At 61.4% G+C, this 26,262-nt stretch overlaps 1 protein-coding gene across 1 annotated transcript in view; it reads right to left on the reverse strand.

Annotated features, from left to right (window-relative positions):
* Positions 1 to 3,384: 3,384 nt before the first annotated feature.
* COL7A1 (collagen type VII alpha 1 chain) overlaps positions 3,385 to 26,262 on the reverse strand; it is a 29,288-nt gene continuing 6,410 nt past the window's right edge. Inside the window, exons 21-120 of the mRNA XM_085072624.1 lie at positions 26,059 to 26,187; positions 25,835 to 25,981; positions 25,548 to 25,670; positions 25,317 to 25,463; positions 25,103 to 25,239; positions 24,897 to 25,023; positions 24,675 to 24,818; positions 24,446 to 24,603; positions 24,300 to 24,341; positions 24,143 to 24,169; positions 23,982 to 24,026; positions 23,678 to 23,770; positions 23,334 to 23,405; positions 23,037 to 23,072; positions 22,909 to 22,962; positions 22,638 to 22,706; positions 22,433 to 22,546; positions 22,090 to 22,116; positions 21,918 to 21,971; positions 21,742 to 21,804; positions 21,560 to 21,619; positions 21,389 to 21,424; positions 21,213 to 21,257; positions 20,955 to 20,990; positions 20,794 to 20,838; positions 20,652 to 20,687; positions 20,545 to 20,571; positions 20,412 to 20,444; positions 20,172 to 20,243; positions 20,008 to 20,067; positions 19,864 to 19,899; positions 19,631 to 19,711; positions 19,470 to 19,505; positions 19,345 to 19,389; positions 19,175 to 19,246; positions 18,980 to 19,024; positions 18,845 to 18,871; positions 18,721 to 18,762; positions 18,449 to 18,529; positions 18,259 to 18,294; positions 18,139 to 18,174; positions 17,973 to 18,053; positions 17,747 to 17,782; positions 17,492 to 17,563; positions 17,251 to 17,295; positions 17,032 to 17,067; positions 16,839 to 16,874; positions 16,626 to 16,730; positions 16,436 to 16,471; positions 16,223 to 16,258; positions 16,003 to 16,050; positions 15,845 to 15,880; positions 15,538 to 15,669; positions 15,170 to 15,379; positions 15,041 to 15,076; positions 14,816 to 14,860; positions 14,578 to 14,649; positions 14,399 to 14,443; positions 14,174 to 14,236; positions 14,043 to 14,087; positions 13,716 to 13,751; positions 13,406 to 13,441; positions 13,178 to 13,222; positions 12,910 to 12,942; positions 12,701 to 12,763; positions 12,577 to 12,612; positions 12,389 to 12,469; positions 12,226 to 12,294; positions 12,090 to 12,125; positions 11,953 to 11,994; positions 11,745 to 11,789; positions 11,553 to 11,597; positions 11,395 to 11,430; positions 11,257 to 11,316; positions 10,993 to 11,118; positions 10,781 to 10,852; positions 10,515 to 10,550; positions 10,204 to 10,263; positions 9,993 to 10,037; positions 9,885 to 9,920; positions 9,733 to 9,768; positions 9,587 to 9,643; positions 9,275 to 9,346; positions 8,961 to 9,032; positions 8,839 to 8,874; positions 8,676 to 8,756; positions 8,533 to 8,586; positions 8,261 to 8,314; positions 8,122 to 8,184; positions 7,957 to 8,019; positions 7,557 to 7,673; positions 7,128 to 7,205; positions 6,995 to 7,048; positions 6,737 to 6,785; positions 6,625 to 6,660; positions 6,100 to 6,189; positions 5,659 to 5,742; positions 5,447 to 5,566; positions 4,574 to 4,753; positions 3,385 to 4,431 (exon numbers count right to left, since the gene is read on the reverse strand). Coding sequence (XP_084928750.1) covers positions 4,382 to 4,431; positions 4,574 to 4,753; positions 5,447 to 5,566; positions 5,659 to 5,742; positions 6,100 to 6,189; positions 6,625 to 6,660; positions 6,737 to 6,785; positions 6,995 to 7,048; positions 7,128 to 7,205; positions 7,557 to 7,673; positions 7,957 to 8,019; positions 8,122 to 8,184; positions 8,261 to 8,314; positions 8,533 to 8,586; positions 8,676 to 8,756; positions 8,839 to 8,874; positions 8,961 to 9,032; positions 9,275 to 9,346; positions 9,587 to 9,643; positions 9,733 to 9,768; positions 9,885 to 9,920; positions 9,993 to 10,037; positions 10,204 to 10,263; positions 10,515 to 10,550; positions 10,781 to 10,852; positions 10,993 to 11,118; positions 11,257 to 11,316; positions 11,395 to 11,430; positions 11,553 to 11,597; positions 11,745 to 11,789; positions 11,953 to 11,994; positions 12,090 to 12,125; positions 12,226 to 12,294; positions 12,389 to 12,469; positions 12,577 to 12,612; positions 12,701 to 12,763; positions 12,910 to 12,942; positions 13,178 to 13,222; positions 13,406 to 13,441; positions 13,716 to 13,751; positions 14,043 to 14,087; positions 14,174 to 14,236; positions 14,399 to 14,443; positions 14,578 to 14,649; positions 14,816 to 14,860; positions 15,041 to 15,076; positions 15,170 to 15,379; positions 15,538 to 15,669; positions 15,845 to 15,880; positions 16,003 to 16,050; positions 16,223 to 16,258; positions 16,436 to 16,471; positions 16,626 to 16,730; positions 16,839 to 16,874; positions 17,032 to 17,067; positions 17,251 to 17,295; positions 17,492 to 17,563; positions 17,747 to 17,782; positions 17,973 to 18,053; positions 18,139 to 18,174; positions 18,259 to 18,294; positions 18,449 to 18,529; positions 18,721 to 18,762; positions 18,845 to 18,871; positions 18,980 to 19,024; positions 19,175 to 19,246; positions 19,345 to 19,389; positions 19,470 to 19,505; positions 19,631 to 19,711; positions 19,864 to 19,899; positions 20,008 to 20,067; positions 20,172 to 20,243; positions 20,412 to 20,444; positions 20,545 to 20,571; positions 20,652 to 20,687; positions 20,794 to 20,838; positions 20,955 to 20,990; positions 21,213 to 21,257; positions 21,389 to 21,424; positions 21,560 to 21,619; positions 21,742 to 21,804; positions 21,918 to 21,971; positions 22,090 to 22,116; positions 22,433 to 22,546; positions 22,638 to 22,706; positions 22,909 to 22,962; positions 23,037 to 23,072; positions 23,334 to 23,405; positions 23,678 to 23,770; positions 23,982 to 24,026; positions 24,143 to 24,169; positions 24,300 to 24,341; positions 24,446 to 24,603; positions 24,675 to 24,818; positions 24,897 to 25,023; positions 25,103 to 25,239; positions 25,317 to 25,463; positions 25,548 to 25,670; positions 25,835 to 25,981; positions 26,059 to 26,187 — 6,494 coding nt within the window. The 3' untranslated portion in view covers positions 3,385 to 4,381. The remainder of the gene's footprint in view (positions 4,432 to 4,573; positions 4,754 to 5,446; positions 5,567 to 5,658; positions 5,743 to 6,099; positions 6,190 to 6,624; positions 6,661 to 6,736; positions 6,786 to 6,994; positions 7,049 to 7,127; positions 7,206 to 7,556; positions 7,674 to 7,956; positions 8,020 to 8,121; positions 8,185 to 8,260; positions 8,315 to 8,532; positions 8,587 to 8,675; positions 8,757 to 8,838; positions 8,875 to 8,960; positions 9,033 to 9,274; positions 9,347 to 9,586; positions 9,644 to 9,732; positions 9,769 to 9,884; positions 9,921 to 9,992; positions 10,038 to 10,203; positions 10,264 to 10,514; positions 10,551 to 10,780; positions 10,853 to 10,992; positions 11,119 to 11,256; positions 11,317 to 11,394; positions 11,431 to 11,552; positions 11,598 to 11,744; positions 11,790 to 11,952; positions 11,995 to 12,089; positions 12,126 to 12,225; positions 12,295 to 12,388; positions 12,470 to 12,576; positions 12,613 to 12,700; positions 12,764 to 12,909; positions 12,943 to 13,177; positions 13,223 to 13,405; positions 13,442 to 13,715; positions 13,752 to 14,042; positions 14,088 to 14,173; positions 14,237 to 14,398; positions 14,444 to 14,577; positions 14,650 to 14,815; positions 14,861 to 15,040; positions 15,077 to 15,169; positions 15,380 to 15,537; positions 15,670 to 15,844; positions 15,881 to 16,002; positions 16,051 to 16,222; positions 16,259 to 16,435; positions 16,472 to 16,625; positions 16,731 to 16,838; positions 16,875 to 17,031; positions 17,068 to 17,250; positions 17,296 to 17,491; positions 17,564 to 17,746; positions 17,783 to 17,972; positions 18,054 to 18,138; positions 18,175 to 18,258; positions 18,295 to 18,448; positions 18,530 to 18,720; positions 18,763 to 18,844; positions 18,872 to 18,979; positions 19,025 to 19,174; positions 19,247 to 19,344; positions 19,390 to 19,469; positions 19,506 to 19,630; positions 19,712 to 19,863; positions 19,900 to 20,007; positions 20,068 to 20,171; positions 20,244 to 20,411; positions 20,445 to 20,544; positions 20,572 to 20,651; positions 20,688 to 20,793; positions 20,839 to 20,954; positions 20,991 to 21,212; positions 21,258 to 21,388; positions 21,425 to 21,559; positions 21,620 to 21,741; positions 21,805 to 21,917; positions 21,972 to 22,089; positions 22,117 to 22,432; positions 22,547 to 22,637; positions 22,707 to 22,908; positions 22,963 to 23,036; positions 23,073 to 23,333; positions 23,406 to 23,677; positions 23,771 to 23,981; positions 24,027 to 24,142; positions 24,170 to 24,299; positions 24,342 to 24,445; positions 24,604 to 24,674; positions 24,819 to 24,896; positions 25,024 to 25,102; positions 25,240 to 25,316; positions 25,464 to 25,547; positions 25,671 to 25,834; positions 25,982 to 26,058; positions 26,188 to 26,262) is intronic.

Consider the following 26,262-nt stretch of genomic DNA (forward strand, 5'->3'; position numbering starts at 1 on the left):
CCAGAACATGCCCTCACAGCACCTCTGGGGAAAGAGAACACAAACTGGGAGTGTAAAGGGGTGCAAACCCCATATAAAGCACAAGAAGTCATGTTTGATGCTACATTTTATTGTGCACTCTCACTCAAGACTCCGGCTTTGAGACTCAGCCAAGCTTTGTGGAGGATTTTGTGTGCTCCAGTCACCCAGACAGAAAAAGCATGCAGGAAAAGCTGCCTGGCTGGATGCAGCCCCTTTGGAGACTTCTCAGTGGTGAATGACCAGGGAGCAAAGCCAAGCATAGAAATCCCTGTAGTGCCTGTGGCTGGGACCAGCTGTTCTCCAGCACTGGCCCAGGTCAAGGTAAATCCAGCTCTATCTTCTCCAGTGGTGCTGAGGTGATGGTTATTGAACCAAATCCTCCGTGGCTGCTGCTTGTGCCATGAGCACTGGGACCAAGGGGATGAGATGCCATGTCCACACTCCCCCATGGACACACCAGTGCTGCTCCACGCTTCCCTCCACCTGTGCCCCCGGCAGCCCTGCTGCTCCCTCCAGCCCTGCATATCCCAGCCAGGACAGTTCATCTCCTGCGCCCGAGGCGGGCCATCAGCTCGGCATTGGCAGCTGCCTTGGCCTGCAGCTCCTTCTCTCTGGCCAGGTCAAGCAGGATTTTCAGTAGATGTGTGGGGACATCGAGTGATAGGGACACCTTCCTCCCTTTTTTCCTGGGAGCAGCTCTCTTGGTGGCTGGGCTCATCGGCCAGGGCAGTGTTTGTCTTTCTGATCCCTCTAGCAGTGGTGGGCTGGCTTTGTCAGGATGAGACCCTGCCCCAGAGCCATCGTCGCCCCTCCTCATTTTGGGCAGACCTGGCAGCTTCTTGTTATCGCTGGTGGTTTCCTCCCTCATCTGCTTCTCTCCATCCACAGCTCCGGGGGCTGGCGGGAGCCATTCATGGCTTGGTCCCTTCCAGGCTCTCGTTGGTGCCCCGAGGACCACCAGGAAGGTGAGCAGCATCCTGCCTCGTAGCGTGGCTGGGAGTGCCTGCAGGGAGCACGTGGCTGGTGCTGAGCATCACCCCCATCACACTGCCATGACCCCACAGCCCCCCAGGCAGGGCATGTCCCCACCAGGGTGTCACCCACAGAACCCCTCCACTCCCTGCACCAGCTGGGGGGGGCTTCACCTTCCTTTCAGGAACCATTCATTCTTCAACCTTGATTTTAACCCTCTTGAACAGGGCGGGGAGTTTTGGGGAGGCTGAAGGGGACGTGGGAAGCAAATCATCTAGGTATCCTAGTCTTTTCACACAGTCCCTGGCCAGATGCTGGCTGTGCCCTCAATTTCACACGCTTCAGCCTTTTTCACCCGGGGGAGGAGACAACCCTGCTCAGGAGGGTGGCTGCTTGGGTACTGTGGCTGCACCCCAATCCATTCCTGCCCTTTGACCAGAGAAATGTGACATGCCCAGGGTTTCAGGGCTGGGCAGGCTGTGGGGCTTTCTTCCTCCCACGCCTTTCCTGACAGATGCCATCCTCCACAATATTGCTGGCTCTCTGGGGCAAAAGCCACCCACCAAAGAGGGACACAAGCCACTTGGCCTAAAATACACAGCATATTGATTGCAGTGGGATAACAAGGACAGGAGTTTGGCCACGTGTGCTGAGTTGTGTCAAGCCTCGCCAACTTTCTCCACCCCATCCCTCACCCTGGTTGCAGGGAGGACCCCAGGGATTGCAGGGTGCTGTGCCACAGGGTGGGGATTAGGGTGCTGGGATATGGGATGGGGATCAGAGCAGGTGCAGGGGCACTGCTGCACAAATCCTGCTGTATGGCTGCCTCTCCCCAAAATCAGTCACCCAGCAGGGTTTGTCCAGCTGGAAGGACAGCAGCATCCAACCTCCTGCAACATATCTCTGGGGTGAAACCCTTCAGAAAGTACCATAGTAGGCAGCCAGAGGCAGTTAACTCGCTGGGAAGTGGGGAATGAGAAGTACCCAACACCCTGCAACCCATTTCCCAGCTAGAAGCCCCTGAAGAGCACCGCTGAGGGTGCAGCCTCACCATTTGCAGCAGGTCCTCGTCTCCTCGATGTTCAGGCAGTGCTCCCAGGGTGCAGGGACCACAAGCTGGGGATTTGCTCTGCTCCTGCCAAGCCCTGGCTCTTATCCTGTCCCAGCTCCACCTCTGACCCGCAGAGGGGGTGACGGTGACAGGGGAAGGGGGGGGCAGGGGGGTGGAAATGTTTTTAATAAATCTGCCTAATAGCAGATGAAGTCATCCTGGGATGTGGGTGGGTGTGTGCCCCCTTGCAGCTCCACCAGCTGCATTTGGAGGGGATTCCGGGAACCTGGGACAGCTCACTTGTAATTGTTTCATGTCTGAGTTGCAAGATGTTTTTTCTCCATCTAATTAGCCCTCCCTGCTTCCTGTCAGGCTCTGTAATCACTTAAAGAAGGAAGAGAAGATACATATTGCTGCTGACCAGTGACCATGGGCTGCCCTTCAGGCATTGTGCCTCACAAGGCCCTCGGACATCTCCTGGTACCAGTTTGGCCCTGTGTCCTGACAGAGTCCCTGGCCACACGGAAGACATATCTAGAGACATGTTACCACCCTGCAGTGCCAAACCCAAGCACTGCTTTGGCCACTGGTTTGCCAGACACCAGTAGTTTGCAGCTCATGCTAATGTATTGCAACTGGGACACCACTGGTGTGGTTTGCAGCCCTCCTGCACCAGTCCAGCCTGGCCCAGTTCCTCTGCCAGCTGCCCAAGGTGGATAGCAGCCTGTAGGCATTGCTGTGCAGTGAGCCCCATACACAAGGGGTTTGCTCCAAAGTTCCCTCCTTAGGGACTGTGGGAGCATCCCAAGGCTTTCAGGCTGGGTGGGAACCTGCATGAGATGTGTTGGTAGGTGCTCAGCCCAGAGGGCTGGCCAGAGCAGGGAGTCAGGGTGCCCAGGGTTCAGACCGCTGGAGGTCTGCCCACCCGCTTGGCCACAGGGTGACCCACGCTATGCCACCCTCCCCAGGATGGCAGGGAACAGAAATAATGCCAGTTCTGTTCCTCCTCCTGGGGACAGCCAGGAACTCACACCCAGTAGCCAAAATTAGCTGCCAGCACTGATTCACACAGTACATCATGCAGCACCACAGAGCCACGTGCTGACACGTCAGGGCCTGGACAGAGGGTCATGGCCTGGCTGGCGTCAGCTGGGCACGTGCTGGGCACAGGGATGGGACACTGGGCTCCCTGGAAGGGGTGAGGAGCCCCAGCCAGCACTGCCAGCTGTGGGCAGGTGGAAAGGGCAGCCCAGCTGGAGTGGGCAGGCGGCATGCCTGACTCAAGACTTGTTCCCAAATTCCACAGACATCTCCAGTGACGTGTCAAGAAGTGTGACATCTCCCTGTGAGCACAGCTTTAATACACATCCCCCCCGCATGGTACACAAATACATTCGCTGTATACAGATATACACAGAGAGCAGCGGTACATCTGGGGGCCACAAAGCCCACCCAGCAGCCCCTCGGCCTCTGGGGCAGTGAGGGGAGGCCCTACTCAGCCCTGGGGCTGGGGGGAAGCAGGGGCTGCGACCCCAGCAGCCAACATCACTTTCACAAAGCCTTTGAGATTAAGCGTAGGCAAGAAGGAACCTCTTCTAACATAGCACCATCCTCAGGGTTTCCCTGACAGGCCTGGGGGTGCAGGTGAGACCCCCCAGATTAAAGACAGATGTGCTGCTGGCAGGCATGTGAGCTGGAGGGTAGCACATGGGAAAAGCCTCCAGCCTCCCCACAGGTCATTGCCAAACCATCGCAGCCACAAAAGGGGAACTGGGCCCCAGTTGAGGTTAAGGTGAAATTTATTCAGATGGAGCTGATTGCAGGGTAGGGGGGAGGGATGTTGTGCAGGGAGGCACTGCTTGGCACAAGGATGTGGGCACCTCTCCCGGCAGAGAGTGGGGAGCAGAGAGGGACTTTGGGGGTCTGTGGGGGTCAGGAATGGGTACAACAATGTTATGTGAGGGGAGAGTGCCCAACCACGCCAAGTCCCAGCTCCATTTCCAGAGAGAGGGAACAGGGTTAAGAACCTTTCTGCTGGCAACAAATAATTTAAAAATCAAACTGAGAACAGCCCAGGAGACGTCCATGTGGGAAAGGGGGTTCAGAGCCTTGGTGGGAAGCAGTTTCCCATTTGATATAAATTTCACCTTAATGACAACAAACTGATATGAAATGAAAAACCCATGAGCAGCATAAAGACAGGTTAGAAATAGCACCAGGTTCCTGCCAGGGCTGGTGGGTACAAGGTCCCTGCCACCACGGGCAGCCCAGCCCCGGCTGGGGCTCCAGCTGGGCCCCACTTCCAGGCAGCCCTGCCTGCCGAGACACTGCCTGCACCTACACCTTTGGCTGCCCTCCCACCTTGCTGCCGGCACTGCCACGGGAATCTGTGGAGAGAAGCAAGGCACTGTCAGAGCTGAGGTGGGGGACAAGCACTGTCCCTCCAGATCTGTGTTGCTGCACTCACGGCACAGGGAGGGGATGCTGCCGGACCTGCTGGTGCCGGTGGCTGTGCCAAGCCATGCCTACCTGCCCCTGGGCGCTGCCCACAGTGCAGCTCACACTCCTCCTTGCTGTCAAAGCGATTGAGGTTGCCCCGGCAGCCGCTGTAGACAAAGGGCCGGCACTCGGTGACTCTTTGGTTGTAGTACCACCGCAGGGTGTAGCGCTGGCAGTTCCCCTCGTCCAGCGGCAGCCTGCAGGGCTCAGCTGCAGGGCAAACGGTGCTGGTGAGGGCAGGCAGGGGCTGGCAGCACACCCGTGGTGGAGGCTGCCAGACCCACTTGGCAGAGGAGGGGAAACCCCAGACGGGGAAGGCAGGGGATGGCTCCCAGCTGAGCATGGGAAGGGTCTGGCTGGAGGAGACGTCTCTGTGCTCTGCCCAGGTGCTGGAATTGAGGGCAGGAGACACCACTCAGGGCAAGCTGTCTCCCAGGGGCAGCTCCCAGCAAAGAGCTGGGGTGGAGGTGGCATGGGAACATGATGGCCACAGTACCCCTTGGAAGGGTTGTGGAGAGACCCTCTGCATGCTGCTGCCCCTGGGGCTTCCCTGATCTCCTGGGGGCTTTGGGATCCCCCCTGAGGCTCATGACCAAAGCACAGGAAAGCTGCCAGGGCAGAAGGTCCCAGCAGCCCAACACACCACCCATCACTGCTGGGGACAGCTTCAGTGACAGGGACAGAGCACAAGGTCTGCATGGTGTGAGCAACACAGCACTGTGATGGGGAAGAGGGAGCCCACCCAGGTACCAGCAAGAGGGCTGCAAATCCCAAATCCCCACAGACAGATGGCATGGGGACCAGCTGGATGTGAAGGCACCACCCCAGCAAAAACCTCAGGCAGCTCCATGGTTTTCCCCAGTGGCTTCACCCTCAGTGCCAGGTGAGAACAGGGAAGCTCACCATCCAGCGCTGGCTGCTCCAAGCTGTCCATCTCCGGGACCTCATCATAGTCATCATCCTCCTCATCCATGCTGTCATACTCAAGGTCATCATTGTCGAGCATGATCTGCCTATCCTGCCCTGGGAGACAGCATCATGCATGAGCAGGCCTCACCACACATGTGGAGCACAGAAAAAGGGGGGCAAGGACTAAAAGTGCAGGGATAACACACCCTCCTCCTCCTCAGTGTGTGACAACTTGAGCACAGGGACAGTGTGAGCGCTGCCAGCAGGGAACGGCTGGGTGGAGAAGGACCCTGTGAAGGGGAAGGATGTGACACAGGCATCAGGGAAGAGGCAAGGGAGTCTGGGGTGCTTTCCCCTTATTTCCCAGGGGAAAACCACCCCTTTAAGGTGTGGAGCAGTCCAGCACTGCCCCAAACCTGTTGCAACCTGACAGGGTACATGGACAGGGATGGTGGACCTAGGGATATCCCCTCCTCTCTGCACCACAGACCAGGGCTGCTGGGGACTTCTGGAGGAGGGAGAGGCAGGGGAGGCCCAGGGAGACAGCATCCACTTGGAGCCCAGCAGGATAGTGACAGGGGAGGGCACAGGGAGGCACACCATGCCCATCAGGTCAGATCTTACAGGTCCTCCAGAGTCTCCATCACCTGTTTGGTCATGCTCTCTCTCCTGGCGGACAATTCTTCCTCCTCCCTGGGCAGAGTGGAAGCTGCTCCTGGCCTGAGCCCCCCAGCCTCCTTGGAAAGAAAGCACCCACCTCATCCCAGCCCACCCCTTGCCTCTGTCCCTCCAATCCCACTCCTCCAGCCCACCCTCCCCTCCAGCACTGCTGACCCCTGCAAGACCCCTGCCCCAGTTCTGACACCCAAGCATAGATAGGGTGCAGTTCCTGTGATCCCTTCAGTTGGGCAGACCCTGGCAGCACCCAGACCCCACTGGCACCATCCCAAGCCCACTGTCCCTGGAGATCCCTGCTGCACCATCACTTCTGCCACACACAATCCCTTCTCCCTGTACATGGTCCCACACTAGTGCTGACCCTGACTGAAGAGGTCATGGAGGGTTCTCAGCCACCTCCAGCTCCCCAAAACCACTTGGGTGCCAGGACCCCTTAGGTGCCACACGCGTGGGGCAGGGGGGTAGGAAGGAAGAGCCGCAACCTGAATGCTCACGTGAGTCCTGGTGCCGTGGGAAGTGGCCGCCGCAGGCTGTGAGAGAGACAGGGTGGGGTCAGGGGCAGCAGGTCCAGACCCCAGCCCCAGGGCAGCAGAGGGGGATGCTCACCACAGTGCTGGCTCATCTCCTGCCTGACGAAGGCACGGATCTCTTCTTCCTGCCGGGCACATGAAGGGGCAAAGGTCCCATGCAATAACGGGGGATGGTGCGATTTAAGAGGAGGAAAAACCCTTTCCCCAGGCTCCAGCAGAGCCCAGAGGTGGGGGCAGCCCCTCCTTCAGTGGCAGTGGGATGGATCTGGCACCCCTTCACACCCCAGTGACCTGAGTGCCACAAGCATATGCTGGCTCCCTCCTGGCTCCTTACCGTCATGCCTGGGTCGCCCTTCTCCCCACGGAGCCCACGGGTGCCGGGACTGCCCTAGGGACAGCAGAAGGGAGGTGGGAAGCTGGCCCTGGCTGGAACTCATCCAGGCAGAGACAGGCACCTGCTCACTCACCTGCTCTCCTCTCTCACCGGGGATGCCGGGCACACCACGTGCCCCTGGCACAGACTGTCCAGGGGGGCCTCTCTCCCCCTGCAAAGGACACGTGCTCAGGATCTGGCTGGTGGGCAAGGGAGTCACTCTGCTCTCCCCAGCACCACAGATCAGCTGCTTTCCCCACCTCTGCACCCCAGGGATGCCAGGGCAGGTGATGATGGGACAGATCCAGCTCAACACAAGGAAAAGCAGGGTCCCAGATCCCTCAGACTCCTATCCCCTGACCAAGGGGACATAAGGGAGGAATCCAAAGCCAGCAAACTGGCAGGGCAGGACAGAAATGGGACATGACTCCAGATGCCACCAACCCCTCACTCACTGAGGGGACTAGGCCCTCCCATCCTCACAGCCCTGGAGGGGGACCAGTCACCTGCGGTGAGGACTCACCTTCTGGCCCTGCATGCCCTCAGGACCTCGTGGGCCAATGCTCCCTGGAGGCCCGGGGGGACCAGGAGCACCATCACTGCCCCGGGGACCAGGGCCACCAATAACACCTGGGGCACCCTGCAGGAGAGCAGAAGGTGAGGCCAGGGGTGTCAGAGTGCCCAACTCCAGAGCAGATGCCATGGGCATCCTCTGACCCCACAGCTGGGCATCACTGAAGAACCAGCACTGGTGCCTCCTTGTAAAAAGCAAGGATTTGTCACTCATTGTTTAGTGACATAATCCAGAGTAGTGCCAAATGACTCTTCTGGGAGCATCAGGCTTTGATGTGCCTCTGCCCAAGGCTGTACTCTGGCACAAGCAATGTGGTGCGATGCATCATATCCCTTCCCAGCCTGCTCACCCGGTCTCCTTTCTCCCCCTGGTCTCCTTTGGCTCCCTGCTGCCCATCAAATCCCCGGTCACCCTGCAAAGAGGAAGGGACAGGCAGCAGGGGACAGACAGTGGGGGGCAGGCAGCAAGGGGATGAAGTGCCAGCACAGTTTTTCCCAGCACTGTTCTGACCTACCTTCGGTCCCATGAGCCCTTCTTTCCCAGGAATGCCTGGTGGTCCTGACAGACCCAGCTCTCCCTGGGGGACAGAGAAGATGTCCATCAGCCACCAGCCATGCACTCCTGTCCCACCCTGGTGTCAGTGCAGTGCTTACCGGCTCGCCTTTCCTCCCTGGCAGTCCTGAGCGCCCCGGGATCCCTGGCTCTCCCTACAGCAGGCAGGAGAGAGGCAGGGTGGTCAGTCCTTCACCCCTCAATGCTCACCCCAGAGCCACAGGCAGAGGAGGGGACCCCCTGACCCTGTTGAGGGGTCAAGGTGTGGCCTCTGCCATCTCCCTGCTCCCACTGGCTGACGGAGGGGATCCAAAGTGCCACAGCCTCCAGGCAACATCCAGGCTCCTGCAGCACCCCACAGACACCCACTCACCTTCTCGCCCTTGTCCCCATTGAGGCCACAGGCACCTTTCATGCCCCGTTCACCCTGTAAGGATGAGGAGGGAAGTCAGAGCCATGCCAAGCCAGCACCAGGGCTGGCCAGGAGAGCACTGGCAGCCAGAGAGGCCAACCCACCTTGAGGCCACGCATGCCCAGGGGTCCCATGTCCCCCTTCTCTCCCCGGGCCCCGGGGATCCCATCGCGGCCAGGCTGACCCTGCAGGAGAGCACACAGCATGACAAGGCTCTGCTCTTGCCCCACAGTGGGGTTGCAGAGGCAGCAAGATACAACTCCTCACCGGCTCGCCAGGCTCTCCTGGTGCTCCAACCTCTCCCTGGGGAAGGCAAAAGCATCATCAGGGCAGCCGAGGGGGATGGTGCCACCAGCATCCCCCAGCAGTGGGGCTGCCCAGCTCCGTACCTTCTGCCCACCAGGGCCGCGTGCCCCAGGGAAGCCCATGGAGCCCTTCTCTCCTTGCTCACCCCTTGTCCCCTGCAAGCAGAAACCCAGGTCAACAAAGGGCAGGAGGGAGAACTCCAGCCACTGCATGACCACAGCACAGCCATGGTCACCTCTGAGGCCAGGTCTGGCAGCTCCCTTTGCACCATGTTCCTGGTGCCCACTGGCATATAGGGCACAGGGATGCTGTCATGCCCTGCTTCCTCTGTCCATCACCTCCATGATCCCCAACCCAGCAGTACTCAGCCCTGCACAAGTTCCCTCCAGCCCTGTACCTTCTCTCCATGCATGCCTTGCTCTCCCTTGTCCCCTTTGTCCCCTTCTGTGCCCTTTAGGCCACGGTCTCCCTGCAAAGTAGGAAATACAGAAAGAATTCAGGAAATGAGGAGAAGCTCAGACACATGTTAGGATGGGGAGAACAGACCACCTTCGGGGCAGGGACATGGGGGTCTGCAGGGTGGCTGAAGGAGAGGGGGACAATGTGCTCTGCAAGGGAGGGTCCCTCAACAGGAAGAAGCTCCCCCAACTCCTCCCAGAGACACAGGGAGGATGGGGAGAGAGAGGATAGGGATAGGGACAGTTCTTACCGGCTCCCCTTTGCTGCCCCGTGCTCCAGGCGGCCCTTCCACCACCACAGTATCACCCTGTACACCCAAGGCAGAGAGAGGTGAGGGTGAGCAGGGGGTCAGAGCTGCTGCCCACCCTCCTGCTGCCCCCTGCGCCAGGGACTCACCTTGTCTCCTTTGGGTCCTGGGGCCCCAAGGTCCCCCTGTGAGGAAGGTGAGATGCTGCAAGAATGCACAGCAGGAAGCAGGCAGCACCTCCTTGGGAACCCCAGTCCCTGGAGGTGCATCATTCTTCACCCAGCTCCTCAGAGTCCCTTACCTTGTCTCCACGCTCCCCCCGGTTCCCAGGCAATCCCTGTGGGAGAGAAGAGAGGGGTGGTCATGGAGGGGCCTGGATCAGGGTGCAGCTGGGGAAGGGGGTACTTACTGCTGGCCCACGATCCCCTTCTGGCCCTGGGCGCCCATCTTCACCCTGTGAGAAGAAAGGGATGTGAGAAGGGGCTCTGGGATGGGGGCACCCCTGTATCACCCCATCCCAGGGACAGGTGTGCCTCTGGTTCAGAGTCCTCTCAGGGCTGGCACTGTGAGTTTTCTTGTCCCTGGCTGTGGGGACATGGGGGGACTGTGGCAGTACCTACCCGTGGTCCTGGGTCACCACGTTCGCCTCTGGCTCCTGGCAGCCCAGCCCCTGGAGCACCCTGCCAGGGGACAACAAGATCTCATCCCCATTCTCACTGCCCACAGCTCCTCCCAGCCCTGCCACGTACCCCCCATGCCAGGGGACACCCCACAGTCCCCACCACCCCTCTGGGTGCCTGGCACACAGCAGGCTCCCATGTGCCACCATCCAGAGTGGGCTCAGCACCCTCAGGGGGCAGGTGGCTGCAGGGACACCCCACAAGAGAAACAGCCCCACACCTCTCAGCTACAGGGCTGCCCCCCATCCTACCTTGTCACCCTTCGGGCCAGGGGCCCCTTGTATGCCCTAGAAGAAAGAAGAAGAGTAAGCAAGCCACAGGAGGAAGGCAATACCAACACCCTTCAAAGCACCGCTCAGACTCCCACTGTGGTTCCCACCACAGTACCGGACGCTCCAGCAACGCCCCGCCCCAGGGGCCAGGGAGGTGCCGGCTGGGTCCCTGTCACCCTGTCTGAGCCAGAGGGGATGCCAGGACAGAGCCTACACCCCCAGGAATGCTGTGGCACCATACTCACGGCCGGCCCTGGGGGCCCCACAGGTCCTGGTGGTCCCGCAGTACCCTCTCTGCCTGGAAAGCCGATCAAACCCTGGCAGGGAAAAAGCAGGGAGTGGGCAGTGGGCAGGGACTGTGGCTGGGATGCAGGGGGGTTTGCAGGGACCTCACTGACACTGCACTGGTCCAGGGTCACCAGGACCAGTGATGCCACATTCTGGTTGTAGTCTTTACCCTCTCTCCTGGGGGACCTGGAGGGCCAGGCTGTCCATTTTCCCCTCTCAGGCCTGGCTGTCCTGGTGTTCCAGCAATGCCTGCTAACCCTGGGGGTCCTGGTAATCCTGGCAAGCCGGTGTCACCCTGAAGCAGGGAAGATAAAGCTGAGACCCACAAAAACAGCCCCTCAGGAGGGGCTTTTCTCTCAGCCAGTCAAGCTAGAGCATCACCAGGGCATTAGGGACATGATAAGAGTCAGGGTGACATGGGGACAGTGGTTACCTTCAAACCTGGAGGCCCATCCTGTCCTGGTGGTCCCCGTGCACCGACACCTGGTGATCCCTGCGAGGTGGCAGAGAGTGTGTGACACATCCCCTGGCTGGTGGCCACAGGATCCCCCTGGGGACAGGGGACACGTACCTTCTCCCCTTTGGCTCCAGAGGATCCCTTGGCTCCCTGTGAAGACACCAAGCCCCCAGGAAGGGCTGGGCAGTAGGTGACAAGGGCACAGATCCCACCCCTGCCAGAACCCACTGCCCCCAGCATCCACCCACCACTCCCATATGCTTCCTACTCACATCTTCCCCAGGATCGCCTGGCTCCCCAAACCTTCCTGGCTCCCCCTGGCAGGGAAAACAAGGAAAAAGCAGATGTGTGGGATAATGGGCTAGGGGAGCAGCTGCAACTGGATCCCCACACTGTGGCCAAACAGCCAGGGAGCTTGGGGACCCCACAGCCCCCTCCCCACTGTCCCCCAGGGCAGCACTCACCTTCTCGCCCTTGGGGCCTGGCAAGCCTCGGTCACCCTTGGAGCCCTGGCAGGGACAGCAGTGTTAGGGGAGGGGGCAGCCACAGGGCTGGCTTGCCCCCCAGAAGGCAAGGGTGGTGGCTAGGAGGGGATGAGGTTAATGGAGCAGGGTAATAGGTAAAAGGGAGATGAGGTTAAAGGGGGTGTCAACGTTTATGGGGGTGACTCACGGGCTCTCCCAGCAGCACACCCTCCAGCAGCGCCGGCTCGCCCTGCAGGGACACACAGGTGCTTAGATGTGCCCACAGCAGATGCCAGTGCCCTGCAGAACCCTGCCCACCCCAGCCCTCACACCCTGGCTCCTTACCTTCTCTCCCTTGGCACCAGGGGGCCCAGCGATGGCCTGGGGCACAGAGGAGAGAGTGGGCCGGTGAGCTGGGTTGCACTGGGATGCTACCCCTCATCCCAGCCAGGAACACGGAACCAGGCAGCTCTGCACTCACCTGCCCTGGGGCTCCAGCATCCCCTGGCTCTCCCTTGGCACCAGCAGGGCCCGAAGGTCCTGGTAAGCCCTGGTACAAGTGGCACAGCCCTCAGCCTTCACTGCAGACACCCCAGGCTGTGTGGGGATCCCACTGCAATGGGGCAGGGTGAGCATCAACATACCATTTTCCCAGGCATTCCCGCCTCACCGTCCTTCCCTGGCACGCCATCCCTGCCTGGCACACCTGGCTTCCCACTCTCCCCCTGCAGGCAGTAAAAGTGGGGCTGGGGTGTGAGGGTCCTACAGCCCCCCAGGCAGCCCCAAGCATGCACACTGATGGCAGCCAGGTGTGGGGGGATGACACACTCACCACTTGTCCCGGCAGCCCAGGGACACCCGGTGGGCCCTGCAATGGAGACAGGAGCAGAAATCAAGCAGCATCCTGGGCATCAGGAACAGCCAAGGGGCAAGTCTGGGGTGTTGCAAATACCTACCACTGGGCCGGGGGGGCCAAGGGGTCCTGGCAGGCCCATGTTGCCCTGGGGGCCAGGCAAGCCCTGCAATGGAAACAGTCTCATCAGAGAGGGAATGGCACAGCCAGGACCTTGGCTGGCCCTGTGGGAAGGTGTGTTGGGGTGGGACTGGCTGATTTTGGGGAGGCTGGATGCTTTTGGGTGCTAGCAGTGAGGGTGTGAATACTCACACGGATGCCAGAGCCAGGTTCCCCCGGATCACCCTGTGAAGAACAAGCTGCATCAGCCCAACCACCCCACCCCACCAGCTACTGTGGTCACAGCCATGTCTCCATACCTGGACCCAGGAGGGGGCCCAGCCCAAATGTCTCTCCCTCCAGCCCAAGACTTCCTGAAATTTGGCCCTCCTTCCAGTTCCCAAATCTGGCAAGGCACCATTTTCCCTCTGGCAGGCTGGATAGGGCAATGCTGATGCAGATGCCAGTGCCGATGCCTTACCTTGGTACCAGCTGGGCCCTGGGTCCCTGGTGGGCCAGCGCTGCCCTGCAGGGGCAAAGGGGACATTATCAGGGTGGTGCTTGCTGGTGGCACAGGACAGGGAGGGGCAGCAGGGCCACTCAGTCCCAGCACTGCCACCCCACCCCTGCTCCCTGGGGGAATGCCTGCCCTGGCTGACATTCCCCTTGCATGACAGTCCCCTGCACGTGGTGCGAGGTGGCTCCTTACCGGGGGTCCTGGGGGTCCTGGGTCTCCCTGATTGCCCTGTAGGGGGGAAGAAATGGGATCACTACAGAAGTGGGTTTTCCCTAGTGGGAGCATGGGGTATCCCCAGGGAGACCAGACCCAGACAGTGCCAGCAACTCTTGTAAGCACCAAGTAAGACAAGCCTGGACAGCTCCTGCTAAGATGCAGGGGACCAAGGACCCAGCCTGGCAGCAGGGTGACCCCCATGGCTTCACCAAGCACTCACGGCCAGGAGCACCCAGCCGTGTGCACAGGTAAGGCACAGGGACATGGGGGACACACAGACACCTACCGGGCGTCCCAGCACACCAGGGAAGCCTGGCAAGCCCTGCAAAGAACCACATCAGAGTCAGGGGACAAGTGGTAATCCACCACTCCCACACAGCCCCACCTGCCCCCAGGGATGCTCCCCATTCCCAGTGTGTGGTACCCAGCCAGGGCACTTATGGGGGGTACAGGTGGGGAGAGGCCCCATAAAGCCCTGCAGACCCTGCACAGGGTGGGGGGAAAGGAGGTGAATGGGACATAAAAGCCCCTGCTGGTGCTGGTGGTGACTCATGTGGGATCACAGGACCTCCCCCAATCCCAGCCTGCATCCTGCCACCATGTCCCCACTCACCGGCTTCCCCTCAGGGCCTGCCAGCCCTCTCTCACCCGGGAGACCCTGGAGCAAAAGATGGAGACAGAGATGGGGTCAGTGCCAGGCAGGGTCCGGGGTCAGCGTCAGGCAGGGAACAGCGCAGTACTCACCGGAGCGCCATCCCTGCCCTTCTCACCAGGCTCCCCTCGCTCACCCCGCGAGCCACCTTCACCCTGGAGTGGGGACAGGCACAGGGTCACAGGATAGGCAGGGATCTTCCCATGACCTGCCAGGGTCTGCTGACACCCAAAGAGGGGTGTGTCCAGCAGTGCCCCTACCCAGGGCTTTGCTCTATGGGGCTGCCCCTCTGGCATTGCAGACTTATGACCTCAGACCTTATCTCCTTTGGGTCCCCGCTCGCCCTCGGCTCCTGGCTCACCCTGTGTTGGGAAGAAGACAGATGCCATCAGTCCCTGCTGCTCCTCTGCCCTGCCACCATCCTCAGTCCCAGTTCATGATGTTGTCCCAGCTCAGTTGCCTTGGCTGCCCTTCTCCTTTCAGACCAGCCACACACCTTTGCTCCCTTGGGTCCGATGGGGCCGCGCTCTCCTGGGAGGCCCATCAGGCTGCCCTCCACCACGTCTGCCTGTGGGCAGAGCACAGTCAGGGTCAGCACCCAGGGGACCCCTGGAGGCTCCCCTCAGAGGCAAAGCCCTCCCCAAGCCCCTGTGCCAAGGGACTGGAGTTGGTCATATCCCCAGAGGGGCAGGCTGGCATTTTGAGAATGGTCCCCAGCAGTAGCCATCACCTACCTTGGGCCCTGGAGGCCCTGGGGGCCCAGGCAAGCCATCCCTGCCCTGGGAACAGTAGAGAAATAGGTTGAGTGTCAAAAGGCATGGGAGAGGCAAGCCATCCTGGTAGGCCACTCCTGGCCTCTACAGGGCATCCGTCTGCCCTGCGGAGAAAGCCTTGCATCCCCTCAAGAGGGGCGCAACACAAGAGGGGATGGAGGGGACTGTGTCCCCATCCCAACTCACCTGCTCACCTCGGTCGCCCTTCTCACCCCGCTCACCCTGTGAAAACAACGCAGTGGCTGTCACAGAGCTGTCCCCAAGCCCCTTGACCAGGTCCCCCAGACTTCACCTTGCACATCCACACACACTCACCTTTTCACCAGACCGTCCAGACTCCCCCAGCTCCCCGGCCCGGCCCGGCACGCCGGGAATGCCTGGCTTGCCAGGCTCCCCTGGCTGCCCGGGTGGGCCCTCAGGACCCCGCTCACCCACGGCCCGGCCCATGGGGCCCTGGGGACCGGGGGTACCTGGGTCCCCTTTGTCACCTTTGGGTCCTCGCTCGCCAGGGAAGCCTAAGGAGCCCTGCAAAACATAAGCTGTGCTGCCAGAGCCAGCCCTGAGGCAGGGCTGTCAGCCCTCCTGAGCACCCCAGGGCTGAGCTGGCTGCATGGACATCCCCAGCCAGCCCAGGAAGGCAGAGTAGGGCAGCATGCTGGGACATCGAGCCTGGCTTTGCTCACCTCTCGGCCTGGGGGCCCCCTTTCTCCTGGATCCCCCCGACTGCCCTTCTGGCCCCGCAGCCGCTCAGACACTGGCAGAAACGAGTCTGAGCTCCCATCATAGGCACCCGTGAGCTCCTTCAGGGATGAAACCTGGGAGGGAGGAGAGAGCCACCAGTCAGGGCATAAGTGCAACCCAGCTGGGGCAGCACCCCACAGTCCTGCTAACCCTCCCTAAATTGCTCAGATCTCCCACCACCTCCCATGCCCTCTTCCTGATGCCATGTAGCAGGAGAAAGCTCCAGCCTGACAGTCAAGAAATACGTACCTTGATGCCAAGTGCTTCCAGGCTTCGTTCAACGTTCTGCAATAAAAAGACATTAAAAATAAAGCAAGTGTTAGTCTGTCCCCACCATCAGGGCTGTGGACAGTCCTCTGTCCCCCAGGGCTGATGTCCCAGCACAGCAGGTCAGGGTAGGGACTCACCACTGTAGTCCCAGGGTCTCCACGTGCTCCAGGGTTGCCAGGTCTCCCCTAAGTTTACAGGAAAAAAGGGAATGAGAAGTTGTACAGAGGTGCCGTAGGAGAGGTGAGCAGTGCTCACCCTTGGTAGGTTTCAGAGTCAACACTTTGGTGCTGCCTGGGCAGAAGCTGTGGTTGTGATCAGGGTGTTTGCAGCTTGTCAGGCTCAGGGCTGGGTACTCACCGGCTCCCCTCGCAGTCCAGGCTCCCCTGGGTCCCCCTGAAACACAGCAAAGGGGTCAAGGGGAGCAGTCAGACTGCCCAGCACCAACTGCAGCACCAGGGTCCAGCCCTGTCATCTTGGGGGCGGGGACTTCTGCCAAGGATTTATTTCCTCTGGCATGTGGTTCCCCCCAGACCTTGGCCTTGGGAGACTGGGGGGCAGGAAGACACTTACCTTTGGTCCAGCCACCCCACGGAGGCCTGGGGTGCCCTGGAAGACATGGAGGGGATACAATGGCACCCAGCACCCATGGTCACAGAGCAGTGTCCTGAGCGAGCCATGGATGGCGGTCCTGCCTGCCTCAGAGCAATCCAGACTCCAGGATCTGGCGCTGAGTGGCATTGTGGGGTCAAGAGCTACATACCTGGCCTGGGGGGCCGACCTGCCCTGGCACACCAGGAAGGCCAGGGGGGCCGAGGGGGCCAGGAGCACCTCTGTCCCCCTGCTCGCCCTTGGCACCGCTGCGGCCCTGCCAAGAGAGCAGTATCACCCCCAGAGCCTGGGACCCAGCTCTGCCCCTAATGGGGGCACATACCCAGCACCCCCATCACCACACTCCTCTTTGGAGAGTACTCACCTCTCTGCCAGGTAGTCCCATGTCACCTTTGTCTCCCTAACCAGGAGAGAAAGGAGTTGGAGGGATGCTGCCCCATCTGCATGCCCCAAAATGGTACTCCTGGTCTGGGCAGGAAGGAGCCATGGGGCTCGTGGGGATCACATGGGGACTGTGCAGGGACCACACAGGAACCACTAGTGGATCATCCCCTTACCTTTCTCCCATCCTCTCCTGGTGTCCCATCTTCTCCCTGGGGATAAAGGCTGCCTGTTAGGTCCCAACTCAACAATCTCAGCACAGGTACAAAGCAGAGCATGGCTCAGAGCATGGGGGTTCTTTGTCACATCCTCCCCTTGCCTTATGTTGCACTGGGATCACTATCCCTCAGCATCCTGGGAGAGCCCCAAAGTCAAGCCCTGCTTCCCCTACTCACATTCTTGCCATTCAGGCCAGGCTTGCCATCGTCACCGGGTTTGCCCTGGGAGAAACAAAAGGCATGGAGGGAGCCCCCCAGGCTCTCCACCAGCCAGGGGTGCCTGGGCCCCACTGGAGCCTCAAGGTGCAGGGAAGGGGGAGCTGGGCACAGGGTGAGCCCTGCCAGATGGATCCAGCAGGGGTCTGCAGGGAGCATGGGACAGGATGTGTCCTCAGGGTGCAGGGTGGTTGGTACTTACAGGGACGCCGGGTGGTCCCAGGGGACCCACGGGGCCAGGTGGTCCCTGCTCCCCACGTAGCCCGGGCAGCCCCTGCAGGGAAAGGAGATGGGGGAGCACAAGGCAGCAGGGCACCCCTCTGCCACAGCCAGCCCTGGGAGCAGGGACTGTGACTGGGACAGTGGTGTCCTGCCTGGGACAGGACATTGGTCCCTTGCAGGTATGATGGCCCCAGCAGGAGCACAACCTAAACCCACCCTCTCCAGAGGTACTTACATCCCGGCCAGGATCTCCCTGCTTTCCTGGGTCCCCCTGCAGACAAGGAGGAGGTGAGGGCAGGGACATTCCCATCCTGCCAAAGACACCCCCTCCGGAGCATCCCCAGTCTGGAGCAGAAGTTGTAAAGGGGAACAGCTCCTCCTAGCCCATCATCCCTCCATCCCATGGCTCTCACACATGGCACCCAGGGACAGCCATTCCTCCCACCCTGGACTATACTCACCCGCAGCCCAGCAGGGCCTGGTGCCCCAGGTTTGCCTTCCAGCCCGTTGCGGCCATCCAGCCCTGGTGGGCCACGGTCCCCCTGTAAGAGAACAGGGCAGGATTGACAGAGCTTTGGGGTGGGATGGGGGTGCTGTGAGGCAGCCCTTAGCCCCTGGTCTCCTCACCTTCTCTCCTGGCAGGCCTCGGTCCCCAGGGTCACCCTATGGAGTGGGAAGAGAAGTGAGTGATCTCCCTGATCATCACAGGTCCCCCATTCAGACCCCCATGGGAAAGGGGACACTTACCCTTGTGCCAGGGGGGCCACGGGGGCCCTCCACACCCTGCAAGAGAGAGACATACTCAGCAGGAGGGCACGGGGGGGAAGGAGGGGATCCTGTGTGCTCACCAGCCAGTCCCTGCATACCAGGGCTCTCCCACAGAACATCACCCATGATGCTGTCCCACTGCCTCCCTCAGCAGGGACCCAGCACCTACCCTCTCTCCAGGCACTCCAGGGGAGCCAGCATCGCCCCGGGCGCCCTTTGCGCCGTCCTCGCCAGGGTCCCCAGGGTCCCCCTGCCAGGAAATGGCACAGTGGTCAGAGGGTACTGCCCTGTGCCAAGCCCATGCCAGAGTACACAGTGAGCACCTCTGCTTGTGCTAGGTGGCAGGGAGAGCTTGATGGACAATGATCCCAGTGCCCAGGCACAGCCCAGAGGACAGCAGAGGGTATCCCACCACCAGCATCCCAGGAACTCACTGGTTACCTTCTCACCCTTTTCCCCTACTCCTCCGAGCCCAGCATCAACCTGTGGGGCAGAAAGGAGCTGTTGGAGCACACAGGGCTGGACACCAGCTCGTGGGCAGGGAGAAGAGGGAAGCAGAACTTACAGTTCGTCCTGGGGGTCCAGGAGGCCCCTGAAAGAAGGGCAAGGAAAGCAGGTTAAGGGGAGCTGGCACAGCCTGGGGGAGGGCACAGCTGGCTTTGGGGTGGGGGGTGGGCACACATGGCCCTGCATCACTCACTGGGTCCCCACGGTCACCCTTGCTCCCTGGTGCTCCGGGGCTGCCCTGAAGGAAAGAGCAATGGGGTGAGAGGGGGAGGGAATGGGTGACCCGTGGGGTGGTGGGTACCCCTGGGGTAGGGTGGGTACAGGACAATGAGGTGTGAGGGGCAGGGGGTGTCCATGGAGCAGTGGGTGCATACAAGGGTATACTCACATTCCTGCCTTCAGGTCCTGGGTCCCCCAAGTCCCCCTTCTCCCCGGGAGGGCCACGGTAGCCAGGAAGGCCCTGGGTGAAGGGCAAAGGGAAGATGTGCATTAGCAGGAGCCACCCTGAGGCCACGGGTCTGTCGCCTGCCCCAGGGTGCCCACCAGCCCTGCACCTACCCGGGGACCCCTGTCTCCAGGTTTGCCAGGCAGACCTGCTTCACCCTGTGGGGAAAGAGGAGGTGAGAGGAGGGCAGCAGGGAGAGGGGCAGTGGGAGGAGGGCCAGTGGTCCTGGGTCACTTACCGGGGTGCCTTCGTCACCTTTCTCTCCTCGCTCTCCCTGTGGCACAAGTCAGTGGGCACCAGCCAGGGGAGAAAAGCACAAGTCACCAGCGTCCCCCTGCTCCCTGCCAGCCCCCCTCTCCTCGGGGCCACAGTGCCCCATGGCCCCTTGTCCCACACTACCTCCTTGCCTCGCATCCCAATCTGCCCTGGGGCGCCTGCTCGGCCTGGCTCCCCCTTCTCCCCTGGTTCTCCTGGGTCACCCTAGGCAAGAGAAGGGGCAACAGTCAGGGCAGCAGGGGGGGTGCACGGGGGCTGCTGGGGGGAGAAGTGGCACAGCCTGCAGGGACAGCCCCTCCAGAGCCAGCCAGCCAGCCAGATGGACAGACAGATGGATGGAAGGGCAGCAACATTACCTTTGGGCCACTCCTGCCTGTGAGTCCAACGTTTCCCTGGTTGTTGGAGAGGAAGAGTATGTGTCACTGGGAACCTCGGTGACCCCTTGACAAGGGAGGGGCCAGGCCCATGAGCTGTTGTCCCCTGGGTGCACCCAGACTCACCCGATCGCCCTGCTCGCCTTTGGGGCCAGCTGGCCCTGGGATGCTCAGACCAGGGGGACCCTAGACATGAAAGGATGTAGCATGGAGCAACGACACATACACCATGTGTCTGGGGAGGGCTGTGCCATGTGCCCCGTAATTCCAGTCCTTAGGGCAGTACTCACACGGGCACCTTTATCTCCAGTGTCACCCTTGGGGCCAGGAGGTCCTTCTGGTCCTGGGAAGCCTCTGTCACCCTGGAGCAGACAAAATCAGCACCCCAAAACCACCCACTTTTTCCCCACTGCAGCTGTGGACAGCCAAGCCTGGGACCAGGATGATCATCCCATGCCCAACTGTGCAATTCCCCTCCCCAGCCCACAGCCACACCCAGAGGGTGGAGGGCACAGCTGGGCCAGGGTTACCTTCTCTCCTCCAACACCGGCCACACTGGGAGCCTGGAGGGGAAGCAGAGGAGACCATGCTGGGCACTGCCCATGGCTCCCTGTCCTGGAGCTGGGGCAGGCAGAGGTGGACCTGCTGGGCAGCATCACTTACTGGCCTGCCAGGTGGTCCTGGATCGCCCTGTGGAGAGACAGGTGTCACTGCTGGTCCCTTCCCCAACAGACAGCTGCCACCCCAGTGGGACCCCACTTTGCCCTCACCTTTTCCCCCCGAGGGCCAGCTGGTCCTGGAGCTCCCTGTGGCAAGATTAGAGACCTCAGGGGGCTGTCAGTGCCTGGGAACATGCATCCAGGGCATTGCAGCCCCCAGCTCCACAGCACCACACCTGCTACCCCGACTCACCTCTCTGCCCGATGGCCCTGGGCGCCCTGGGGCTCCCGTCTCACCCTGCAGGAGAGGAAGAGGAAGGTGTCATGGGCATTGTGCCATCCCCTACCATCCCCTGGCTCCAAGGCAGAGTCGACACCACTCCACTGTGGCCACAGCTGCCCCAGCACACCTACCTTCTCACCCTCAGGGCCTGGCACACCACGGTCTCCCTGCAGAGCAAAGCAGAGGAGGTTTTCAGAGAGCCTTCCTCCCTCCACACCACACTGCCTCCACCCCACTGCCCCAGAGCTCTTCATGATTCATCCCTGAATCCCATCCAAGACCACTGGGTTGTGACAGAAATCCCCAGGCACAGCCACCACCAGGTCTCAGGGGCACCGGGACATGCCAATGCTGTTGAATGGCACAGCACTGCACTGGCACCATCTCACCTTCTCGCCTGTCTCTCCCAGCTCGCCTGGTGCCCCTCGCTCTCCCTGGTGTAGGAAAAACACAGGGTCAGGCAGGTCCTTTGGGGGACATCCTGGGTCTCAGCACAGAACCCAGAACCCTTTTCTCCCTGCCAGAGGTATAGCAAGAGTGTCCCTTCAGTCCCTGAAGCACTCACCTTCCTGCCCTGCTCCCCTGGTGGTCCCCGAGGACCCTGCAAAGGAGGATGGAGATGTCACCTTTGGTGTGACTCAAGCTGTCCAAAGCAGGAGCCCTCCAGTGTGCCCTCAGGGCCTGGCCCTTGGCATGGCCAGCTCCTTCCTGCCTTACCTTCTCTCAGGAAACTCACCCTGTCTCCTGGGTCCCCAGGGCGGCCAGGCGATCCTGGGAAACCTTCTGTGCTATCACCCTGGGGGTTAGGAAAGGCAATAGCCATGTTCATGACACAGGGATGCCCATTAAATGGGAATCCCCACAGGAGAGTGGTGTGAGGTCCAGCCCCAGTGGGGAGCATCCCTACCGCCCTCTTACCTTCTCTCCCTTCAGGCCAGAGGGGCCAGCAGGCCCCCGAGGCCCAGGGTCCCCAGGCAGGCCCTGCAAAAGAGAACATCTCAGCCACTGGGGAGAACAGCTCAGTCCTGGGTACACGCAGCCACTGCAGCCCTGATCCCCTCTGCCAACCCTGTTGGCCTAGGGACTGGACTCACCGGGGGTCCAGGCTCCCCTCGAGGCACTGCCCCATCCACAAGTCCAGGGGGGCCCTGCAGAGACAAGGCTCAGCTCCTGTGTGGTTGCCCTGAGGGGCTGCAGTGCCCTCAGACACTCAAGGGACCTCCATCCAGGAGGGCAGAGGAGTCAGGGAAATGTAGAACCACTCACCCTTTCCCCTCGGTCACCCTTTTCTCCCTGCAAGAGCAAAAAATGCAAATAAGGGCAGTTCTGGGCTGTTGCCATGCCCTTCTTGAATAGAAGAGGGACATGCTGGGTAGAGCCCATCATCAGTGGCATTAGGGTATGTGCATGCCATGTGCCTCTCCCCACACTGCCCAGTGCCAGCAACAGCTCATGCACATCCATGTGTGTGCAGGCACAGCTGATGGGGGGCACAGCCCATGAGCAGGGCCAGGAGAAGTCCATGTGAGAGCAGCTCCAAGTTGCATGGCCCCATCCATTTGCCCACACAACCCCCCAATCATCCCCATGCAGCACCAGGGAGATGTACCTTCACAAACTCTCCAGGAGGTCCTGGTAGTCCCATGGGTCCAAGTGGCCCTGGGGGGCCTGGATCACCAAGGGGCCCCCGTGGGCCAGGGATCCCAGGTGAGCCAGGGCTGCCCTGGAGGACAGAGGTGCTCCATCAGTTGAGGCTGTAGCGTGGCCTGGGAGTGCTGGCAGAAACCCCTTCACATCCATATTCCCACACCTACCGGCACACCTGGCTCCCCTTTCTGGCCTGGCAGCCCCTGTTCTCCATCTGTGATCACCCTGGGCTCTCCCTGCACAAGGAGGGGGAAGAAAAATCAGTGACCCCATGTGCCCTATTGTGGCCACAGTGCCACAAGGCTTGGAGTCTCCCTTTCTTGGCAGGGAGATGGGGAGACCCTGGGGCCAGGAGATGACAGGGGCCAAGATGTGCCCACCAGGGTCCCCGGTGTTCCCCAGGAATCCCCATGGTGCAGCCTCCTGTCCATCACCTACCGGTTCACCTTTCTCCCCCTTTGGGCCAGTAAGTCCCATGGGCCCCCGTGTCCCCTGGGAAGGAAAGACAAGAATGAGAGGGGGTGTTGGGTGTGAGGAGGGCTTGGGAGGGCTGGGGTCATACTCACAGGATCCCCTCGAGGACCAGGAATGCCCTGGATGCCCTGGAAAACAACAGCTCAGGAGGTGAACACATCCCTGCCAGCCAGAGGAGTGAGGATGGCATGGGATGGCAGCTCCAGCCAAAGCAGGGATAGACAGTACACTTTGCCACGGATACACACACAGGAGACAGCAGTGACCCTGTCAGCTACTGAGACTTGCCCAGCAGAGGGAACAGGGAGGCAGAGGCTGGCTCAGGGAGCAGGCAGGGCAATGGAAGAGCCCATTGTGCAGCAGCAAACCCAAGAGACACCCTCACTCACTGGCTGCCCAGGTGATCCAGGATTCCCAGGGCGTCCAGGGCTTCCTGGTGTCCCATCGGCTCCAGGGAATCCCTGCACAACAGAGGAACATCATGCCAGCATCTGGTATACCCCAGCACTGCTAGATGCTCCTCAGTGGGAGCCCAGGGCAGCCCCATGGCAGAGCTGGGTTCTGGGGTGTGAGGGAGCAGTGTGGGGCTGGACTGGGGTTCTTCAGCAGGATTCCCCCTCCAGCATAGGTGTGGAGGAGAATGAAGGGACAAGTGGCAGTGAGAGCCCCCATGGAGCCAAGTCACTGTGCCAATGGACCCTGGGGAGCCTGGGTGAGGGGCAGAGGTACTCACCCTGTCCCCCTTCTTGCCTGGACGCTCAACACTCTCTCCTCGTGGACCCTGTGGCCCTGGGGGTCCCGGAGGGCCAGGCAGCCCGTGGCGACCCTGGAGACACAGCAGAGAGGACAGGCTGGGTGGCAGGTGGTAGTCAAGAGGTGTTCCCTGTCTACCCCTGTAGCGAGGGCTGGACAAACCCTTGCCTCACACCCACCAACTGGCAGGACAAAGGGACAAGGGAACATGAGGACATGGGAACCATGTCACTGCCCTCTCCAGGGAACTGCCCCCCATGTCCCCCTCTCCATCAGGATATTACCGGCTGACCAGGAGGACCGGGTGGTCCTAAACGTCCTTGCGGTCCCTGCAGAGACAAAGCCAGTGGTGAGCATTGCCTGTGAGCTGATGTCAACATGGTTTGGGGGATGCAGACCCCTCAGAGCCACCAGCTGGGGGCAGGGGGGTCACCAAAGCACTCACTGCCTCACCGCGGTCTCCCTTCTCGCCCTGCAAGCAGACAGAGGGAAGGGGTGAGGGGCTGGCACCCTTGTATTTGACTCCCCACTGGGCTTCTGTCACCAGCAGCTGGGGGTCCCCTGTGGCACAGCGCAGCACAGCACAGTGTGGGGAGGCTCACCTTGGGGCACTGCACAGTGCAGGGCTGTGGCTTTGGCTCTGGCTGGCAAGACAAAACAAGCATGTGTAAACTCAAGGGTAGGAGAATCTCCTGGCTTACATGGGGCTACTCCCTCTCCACACCCCCCAAGGTACTCTTGCCCTTACCCTGGTGGAGATGATGGTGCAGAGGTCATCAGTGAGCTCTCCCTCCAGTTCTGCCAGGCCACTGCCTTGGTAGATGTACCGCGGGTCCTCACTGGTGACCATGCGCCGCAGCTGCTCCCGGTCTGCCCCCTCCAAGCCCACTGCCAGCACCTGGACCCCTGAACCAACAGCACCCTCAGCACCCCAGAGAACTCCCTGCACACCCTGATGAGGATCTATTCATCCTCACCCCCAGCCTTGACATCTCTGGCCGCAGTGATGGCATCATCCCCAGAGGGGCCGTCAGCCAGGACCACCAGCACTGCTGGCACCCCGGGCCGGCGCCCTGCACCAGGACTCAGCAGGTAGGTCCTGGCAAAGGTGATGGCTGCCCCTAGAAAGGGAGAAGGAAGAAGGGACAGTCAGCAGGATCCTGGAAGCCACTGCCCCAGCTCCTAGAGCCTCCCCTCACCGATGGCGTTGCCACTGGGCTCCTCATAGCGTATGGTGCGGATCTGTTCCAGCACGGCGGACAGGTCACTGGAGCGGTTGAGGAGCAGCCAGGGCAGACTGCGGTAGCTGTACGTGGCCAGGGCCACCTGCAAGGGTGCAGGGGAGCAGTGGGCACCGCAGCCCGTCCATGCCCCCCGTGCCCCCAGTGCTGAGGCAGCAGCCTACCTGCGTGCCCTCAGGGCCCAGGCGGCCGAGGGCGGACACGGTGTTGGAGAGGAGGGTGCGGACAGCGTCGGCAGCAGAGGAGCTGTCGCGGGTGCCGTGTACCAGAAAGACCACATCACCGCGGGCATCCCTGCAGACTGCAGACAGGGAGGGGGTGAAGCCACCACCAGAGTGGAGACAAGCCCAGCCCACCCCTGCAGTGACCCCACAGTACCTGTGCGCTCACTGACGGACGCCTCGGCGCCTGGTGTGCTCCCCACGAGTGGGCGGAGGGTGAAGGTGTAGCGCTGGCCCAGGCGCAGCCCAGAGACCTGCTGGGAGCTGGCAGTGCCGGGCAGTGTCCGCCCCCTCTCCCCACCAGCTGCCACCCAGGGCACAGTCAGAGGGATCAGCAAGCCCCTGCGGGGATGCTGCCTGCTGTCCCGGGGCTGCCCACTCGTCTCACCTGCGGGAGGGCTCCAGGAGAGGACATAGCCGGAGGCACCAGGGACTGGGGTCCAGGTGAGTGTCACCGAATCTCTCCGCACCTCCGTCACCCGCAGGCTGGTGATGTGGCCTGGGGTGGCTGCTAAGGAGGAGGAAAGGGTGTCCCGGCCTCATGGGACAGCCCCCAACCCACTCCCAGCTCCCTTCCCGGCCCAGTGCTGGAACAGCCCAGCCCCTGGGTGCCCCTCTGGGCGCAAGCCATGTGTCAGGGGTCTGATGCCACCTTGGCCCCAGGCAGTCCCTTACCGGTGATGGCAGTGATGGTGGCCGGCTCGCTCTCCCGGCTGCCAGCCAGGCTGGTGATGCTGATGTGGTAGCGCCGGCCCGGCTCCAGTCCCGACAGATCATAGGAACTGGAGGTGGCTGGGAGCTGCTGGCTGCGCTGGGCACCCCCTGCCGGGGTAGAGAGAGGTGAGGGGGTGTGGGTGGGGGCTGACAGGGATGCAGGGGTGCCAGCCAGCCACGCTCACCTTCAGCCAGGCGCCATACCAGGCGGTACCCGGTGCTGCCAGCCACTGGTACCCAGGTCAGACGCAGGCGGTTCTCTGAAGCCTCCGTCACCTGGAAGCCACTGACAGGGCGCAGGGACACTGCCTCCGCTGTGGGGCAGAGGGGCCGGTGTGAGGGGCAGGAGTGCCCAGTGCCACCCTGGGGTGCCGCCCCCTGCCCCAGCA

Source organism: Lichenostomus cassidix, chromosome 12 (genome assembly GCF_008360975.1).
Source record: "Lichenostomus cassidix isolate B80296 chromosome 12, HeHo_3.0, whole genome shotgun sequence".
Lineage (NCBI taxonomy): Eukaryota > Metazoa > Chordata > Aves > Passeriformes > Meliphagidae > Lichenostomus > Lichenostomus cassidix.